Source organism: Copadichromis virginalis, linkage group LG22 (assembly GCF_057382275.1).
Source record: "Copadichromis virginalis isolate Kocher_CV1m ecotype Utaka linkage group LG22, C_Virginalis_male_GT1.1, whole genome shotgun sequence".
NCBI classification, from domain to species: Eukaryota; Metazoa; Chordata; class Actinopteri; order Cichliformes; family Cichlidae; genus Copadichromis; species Copadichromis virginalis.
The window spans coordinates 36,556,554-36,564,053 of record NC_140638.1 but is presented as its reverse complement, the minus strand read 5'-3'; the positions used below and the strand labels follow the sequence as shown (position 1 = coordinate 36,564,053).

The following is a 7,500-nucleotide window of genomic DNA, read 5'->3' as shown; positions in this document are numbered from 1 at the left end:
CAGGGAGGGGCGGGGCCATTTGCTGCGACCGGTTGGGGTGAGAGAAGGAAGACAGGAAAGTGAAACCTAAAATTTACTGACAACCAATGAAGAGAAGCCAAACCTGGAGTGATGTGTGTGATCTTGTGTTTGTGGCAGTTAAAAGTCTGGCCGCAGCTTTCTGCACAGTCTGAAGACGATCCAAAGCTGATTAATTAAAAACCAGTTACAGTAATGCAAACAGGAAGCATGAAGAATCATCTCGGGTTCAGCCTCTGACACCAGCAGGCTGAAATATTCCTTAGAAGATAGAAACAGCTCAGAGACGCTCTCACCACATTAAACTGTTGAATATGACACCGAGGAGTCTGAAGCTCAATTCAGCAGAAGAGTCTAAGAAGCTGACACGCTGCCTGATTTCTGAAATCACGTTATCAGTAATCAAAGTTTCTCTTTTATGAGAGTTTAGCTGGAGAAATCGTCGTTTAACCACAGCATGATGTCTGACAGGCAATTACTTAAACTAGACAATTTATAAAACTCTTTGAAAGAACAGTATAAGTGAATGTCAACAGCATAGAGATGATTGGAGATATTAACGCCTAATGATTTTGGCCTCGGGGGAAAATATAGAGCAAAAAAAAACCTGGACCCAGGACAGATCCCTGAGGGACCCCACAAGGCAGACGTCACAAAAACAGTCAAGATCTTTCAGATAAATTTGACATGAACTATTTTAAAACGCCAGCAGGAATCATGATGCTGTAATCTACAGTATCAAAGTGAGGCCAACAGAACCAGCACTGTGTACTCAGACATCATCACACACTTTAAGTAGAGCCGTTTCAGTGGAGCGCGATTAAAGAAAACCAGACCTGAAAACATCCATGACAGAAAGAGTTAAGTTGTTTTGCTACTGTTCGGAAGAGCTGCATCCAAACGAGGTTTTCGTTAACTAAAGTGCTGTGTAGATGTCGACCTCTACAGTTTGTTTCCACGAGAAACACGTTTCTCCTTAATCCAAACTACAGTTGGGTTTCTGGCTCCTGGCGTCACTTTGGTAAAAAGCCTGATATTCATCAGACGACAGCAGATGGTTTTGTTTTCCCCCCAAAAAAGCTTCTGATGTGTAAAACTTTGGTGACAGCCACACGCTGTTTATACAGATCACTGTTAGAGGACTGAACTTGTGACAAAGGGGATTTAACGAGCTGCAGAGTGAACAGGAAGTGAAGTTTTATTTGTGTTTGTGGAGATAAGACTCTGAGACTCTTTCATGAATCAGTGTGATGGTGTTCAGACAGTGAGCAGAAACTTTTCCCAGAGAAACTCTGGGCTCAGCTGATGTATGTGAGGGAGGAAGAGGAGCATCCTTGGGGACCAGGATTCCCACCAGAATGTGACTGAAGGCTTTTCTCATCGCTTTTCCCTCCACAACCGGTCCTCTTGTTGTCAGCGCCTCGATCCGCCTGCTTCAGTGGCACAGAGCGGAGAATCAGCGCCCCCTGCTGGTTGTGTGAGGGTGCCCGTAGCACTCATGTATACATACATGCTTGCATGAATGTGTGTGAGTGCGTGAATGAGGCAAAATGCTTTGAGTGCTCAGGTGAAGTAGAGAAGTCCATGCTTTTAACAATAACATCCAAATCTGGGCAGACCCCCAGTCTTATTCTGAGCCTTGTTTTCCCATCTTTCCAAACTTTCCCGACTTTTCCAAGACAGAAACTCAGTTTTGAGATTTTCCAACACCACAGAAATCTATATTTCATCCCTTTAAAAACTGTTTAAAAGCCTTCCTGTATGCTGAATATCCATGTTGTTCCCACAGTGATGGCCTTCACATGACTTGCTTTGAGTTTCCGACTCTTCATGCGTTTTCCTGAATCGTCCATGTTTTCCAGATGTGCTGATCTAAGAGAAGTTTGTCCTTCTTTGTGGTGAACATGTTTTTCTGTGAGACTTCCTCTGCTGTCTGCGGACGCTCGGCCGTGTCCTGTGCGAGGCTTGTGGTTGTCGGATGCTCCTTGATGGCGTGTCTCTTCACATCAGTCACACGGCCGGAAGAAATGTCCAAAATCCTTCAGCTGTGATGGAAGCTGCAAACTTTTAATCACACAGTGACAAACTTTAAAGCTGTCTTACTATGAATGTTCCAGCTTATTACACTTTGCTGTCTGAGAAACAACCCCAGCACCCTCCAGGCCCTGTTTATAACCTGTGGTGACCAAAGTTTACCCAGTCACATCGTTTTGGGCTCACGTCTTTGTTACAGAAAGCAGGAAATGATAGTTCAAAATCTCAGAGCAGCATCTGAATCTCACGTCAAAGCCAAAAGTCAGCACTCAGAATGTCTTGATGCATCCTCAACAAACCAGGAAAGAAAGCTGATTGTACTGATCAGTATCCAGGTGACTTCTCCAGTCTCGCCTGACTGAGCCAAGGTTAGCTGAAGACAGCAATGACACCAAATCAAACCAAAACCACGACGATGACAGCACTGTTGCCTCACAGCAAGAAGGTCCTGAGTTCAGTTCCAGCATCAGGTCTTTCTGTGTGGAGTTTGCATGTTCTCCCCGTGTACTCCGGCTTCCTCCCACAGTCCACACACATGCAGTTAGTGGGGTTAGGTTAACTGCAAACTCTAAACTGCCCATAGGTGTGAATGGTTGTCTCTCTGTGACAGACTGGGGACCTGTCCAGGGTGTCCCCCTGCCCCTCGCCCTGTGCTAGCTGGGACAGGCTCCAGAGCTGCAGCTTTCACTCATTTCTTGAATAAAATGTTAGATTTGGTAAAGTTTTCCTTGAAGGTTAAACTTGTTCTACACCTGTGCAGTGTTAGACAACACAGCATAGCTCCGACACCTCCGCTGTGTGATTTAACATTACGTTTACAGTAAAGCTCACAGCTGGAGAAGGTCACTCTTGGAAATGTTAATAACTTGAAACAAGGTGCGGTGAACGTGGCGTCCAGGCTGTTCCAGAGCAGATAGATTCATAACAATAATACGTCTGTGAAAACATGCTGAGGCTCACATCTGAAGACAAACACTCCCCACAGTTTCTTCTGGAGGCCAGTGGAGAAATAACTTTGATGCATGGAGTAATGGAAACAATCCAAAACTCTGAAAATATGAGACAACTCCTCAACGGAGCTTCACGGGGTCAGAGAGTCATATTTACTCGAGTCTGCGCCGTCAGACACACTTTTTACAAACCTTAACAGTTATCCAGAGCTCACGGAGCATTTCTTAGAGTCTCCTGTTTCAAATACATACAGAATATGAATCCATTAGACTATTTAAGGTCTGCTTCACCAGCTGCAGCTTAGTGATGGACAGACGAATGCTTCTCTATTCATAATCAAGTCAAACTGAAACTTGTGATGTTGAAACGGTTCCTGTAGCTCATGCTTTTCATTGGTCATGTGATGTAAGACTTTTATATGATTTGAGAGACACACAGACGGTTTGTTGTACTGCTGTTTGGGCGGCGGCGGCGGCGGCGGGGGGGGTATTGGAAGAAAACAGAAACTGGAGATCGATTCAAACCTTCACAGAGCTCAAAGTGACAGGACACAAGATTAAATTCAGGATAAATAAATCAAATGCTTCATTTTCTTTCTTAACACAATAGGATATAAAAAGGATAAAATAACCACAATGTCATATTACAGCTAAAGAAAGCACATTAAGAAATTTGTTTAAATCAAATCAAACTTATATGTATTTGATTTTATTTAATTTTTTCACAATTAGAAGAAATGAAAGAAAGAGAAACATCAATTTGAAACAGTCTGAAGTGGAAAACGATTATTTTGAATATTTTTCTCCTGATCGTTTGTTTTTCAGAGCGTTCGTCTCAGTGTGAAGCTCAGCTGAGAAGCTTCCACCCTGTAACACTGAAGCTGTCTCAGAGACAGACACTCACTCATCTGCATTTTGCTCTCAGGTTCTTGGGCCCAGCATTATGATGATTTCACATCATCTCCAGATTACGACTCTGACTACAACTCCACCTTTGAGTACAGCTTCTTCAGTAAGTCCCTCTTAAGTTTCTTCACTAAGAAAATGATTTCTCTCCCACAGGTCGCTGCGTCTGAAAACACCGAGGTAAACCAGGCCGCTTTAGTTACAGTTAAATATGAACATATTTAGACATATGAAGTTAATTTAGACTCTTCATTATTGACATGTTGTTCAAGGTAAAGCTGACATTCTTCAGCTGTAACTTGATGTTAATACTGCATGGACTGATGTTTAAATGACATCACTGTTTGTCAGTGTGACACGTGCAGCCTGACAGGGCAGCCCGGTGGGGGCATGCTGAGGGTCTGCTGAGGGTCTATAATGGTGGGCCACAATATCAGCAACAGTGTATACAACATGTGCAAATATGCAATAAACTGAGTTCTCAGTTGCATATTTGTTACACTTGCATGTTTGAAACGATCCAAGTAATCTACAAAAAAGATTCATCAACTCGAAAACTAAGAAAAATGTATCAAACTCTGAACATGGAATGAAACATTTTATTACTTCAAATCTACAGCCCATCAGTTATTATTATTGTTACTGTTTCCAGTGAAACGATGGGAGTCGTTTAGCTTTCAGAGGTGATGCACAGCTGATGGATGTTTGTTGGTGTTTGCAGGTAATACGAGCAGCGAGGACCTGGACAGACTTGTGGAACGCTACCTCGATCCAGACGAAACTACGGAGGACACTGGAGGACCAGAGGAGGAAGTGGCTGTAACCATGGTGATTACAAGAAGAACAACAGAGGGGGTCAACGCTCACGGCACTGCACCATTTCCTGTATGTTTGGTAAGAGCGAGTATTGAGAGGCGGGGCCTGACTGTGACTGAAAATTGGCATTTTTGGTGTTTATTGAAGCAGATTAGAATCAGGTTGGTACAGCTGTTGCTGGGTTGGAACATCTTAGTCGCACTGTGACAATTAAAGGTCCCACTTTAGCTGTTAAATGGACTGGTTCTTATATAGCGCTTCTTTCTACTCTTCTGAGCACCCAAAGCTTTATACAACTTGTGCATTCACCCATTCACAAGCACATTGTTCTAAGTACTTTCTAAGTAACATTCACACACATTCATAGTCCGATGCATCGGAGAGCAATTTGGGGTTAATATCTTGCCCGAGGATATTTGGCATGCAGACTAGAGGAAGCCAGGAATCGAGCCACCAACCTTCCGATCAGTAGATGACCTGCTCTACCGCCTGAGCTACAGCCACCCTTGACCATGAGCTACTGTTAGCAGTAGCTCATGGTCAAGCAGCCATTCACTCTCCCCTCCTGATTATGTCGCTCTATCTATTTTCTCACTGCTTTAGTTGAACCTTCCTCCATCTGTCCCTCATCCTGTTGGGCCTGCCTGTAAGATGTGAAACAAAGTGACTTTGATAAATATCCTTATTGATCCAGTTTCTCTTCTGAACAGAGCCAGTTCACAACAGCATCTCTTTAAAGTCTTATGATAATGTGGTGCTACTGAGCCAAAATCACAAGTATTCCTCTGTTGCTGAATCCAGTTGAAAAGTATAAATGAATTATGTATTTTAATGTTGGCTTAACAAACAGCTTCATTCTTTTCTCATTTCAGTGGCTCTCATACACCTTCGTAATTTTCAGCTTCGCCACTTCTTCCACACTAAAGGTGTGTGAGTGCACAGCGAAGGTGGGGAGGGTCCTGTTGTGTTGAGAGATTTGATTAGACAGTCTCAGTATTGAAAATGAGTGACGGGCTGTGCATCCGACCTTCAATTGACCCAAACGTGCATCTACCTCCCGGGAGAAGCCCGGCGTTCAGAGATATCGATCGTGTTCTGAGGAAAACAAACTCTTTAGCTTCTGCTGAGCTCCTTCATGATTCCTCAGCTCCAGGTTTGGATCGGAGCTGCAGGACCTGCTGATCCACATCCAAGCTGAGCTCTGCTGGTATTTATAGATGTGCTGACTGAGCAGCTGCCTGCAGACTGAGCCCATCTGCTTTGTGTAAAAAAGAATAGGTCTGATCTCTGCTGGCACCAACAAACACAACGCTTCTCAAATCCGTGACTAAAAACAACTCGAGTGCAGTAAAAAAACAGCAGAAACAGGACAGCAAAGGATCTGTTCATGTTTAAACATGACATAGAGCTGATCTGAGGTCTGCTGTTCTTGGTCTTGTCAAGTTCACTTTGGTTGAGTTCCAGCATCCATTAACTCACAAAAGAGCCATAAATCTGCACCACAGAAGAAGAAAGGAGTTCACAAACTGCTGTTGATCTCTGTGAGGAAAAACATTTCATAATCCTGCCTCTGTGTCCCCGTCAGGTTTCTGTGGTCAGGCTGAGAACTCTGCTGAGCCTCATGGTTCACCAAACCCTGAGTCAAAGCCAAACCTTCAGGTTGAAACTCAGAAAACCACACACGGTTTCACTTAACTCCCAGTTTATGAATTAAACAATTTTTAAAAATATGTTTCTCTTCCACTGCATGTCTGTATTTCTTCCTGTTAAAAGGGAGTTTTTCCTTCTCACTGTAGCCAAAGCGCTTGCTCGTAGGAGGTCATATGATTGTTGGCGTTTGCTCTGTGCCTTCCAGTACAAAGAGCCTCGAGGCGACTGTTACTGTGATTTAGCTCTGTGTAAATAAAACAGAATCGAAAAGTTTAAACTTTCTGACGGTCCTGAATTTAAATCTCTGCCAGGATTCATCCAAAGATGGTGATAAAAGTTCAACTTCCAAAACTTTATTTAGAGCCAACAAACCTTTTTTTCAAATTTGCTGATGTTTCTATAAACGCACCTTTCATGTTCATCAAAGCTAATGCTAGAGTTTAGAAAAGTATCCAGGAGCCTGTAGAAGGATTTTTGTTCATCATTAGGCTGCCCGCTGCACAAAGTGCGTCTTTATATGTCATTTGAGGACCTCCATCTTTGGTCCACTGACGGGTTGTTTTGTGACGCCAGGCGACGTCTGTTTTGTTTGACGTCCTCTGTCTGCTGTTGTCGGGAGGACCTCTGTGTACGCGCTCCAAATAGTCCAAATTTGGTTGTTGTACAAGTCTTTTAAAAACGGAGACACCTTTTAGACATCGTTTTCATAACGCTGCTACATGTATGTAATCCACCGTGATCTGCAGACAGTTTTCTGAGCAGATGGTCCAGTTGATGAACAAACTTCTCATACTTTCTGTCACAACGTCTCTCAGAGCAGGCGACCATCACAGCACCATTCACGCCCTCTGACAAGGCTTTTCACAATAAAACAGGATACTTAAAAATGAACCTTATATAATGCAAATGCTCTTTTAAACGTATGAAACACATATTTTAATGAATGACAATTTTAACCTGGTTACAAACAAATAAGCTGATTAACTAAAATAAATAAAACATTTAAAGAAAATCAGTAAAATGTAAAATAACCAAAAATGATCCACATGAATGAATCAACAGGCTAAGACTAGTTATCCATATTCATGTCATGTTGATAACGACAATGTTGACATTTGTAAATTAA

The 7,500-nt window shown here is 42.8% G+C and overlaps 1 protein-coding gene across 2 annotated transcripts in view; it reads left to right on the top strand.

The window, feature by feature from the left end:
- The window catches only part of LOC146683823 (uncharacterized), a 17,265-nt gene that overhangs the window by 5,000 nt on the left and 4,765 nt on the right, over positions 1–7,500 (top strand). Inside the window, exons 2-4 of one of the 2 annotated variants that reach the window (XM_085446326.1) lie at positions 3,928–4,014; positions 4,630–4,802; positions 6,310–6,383. In XM_085446326.1, the coding sequence (XP_085302452.1) occupies positions 3,928–4,014; positions 4,630–4,802; positions 6,310–6,383 (334 nt within the window). The remainder of the gene's footprint in view (positions 1–3,927; positions 4,015–4,629; positions 4,803–6,309; positions 6,384–7,500) is intronic. The other variant, XM_085446327.1, reaches the window with a different exon arrangement.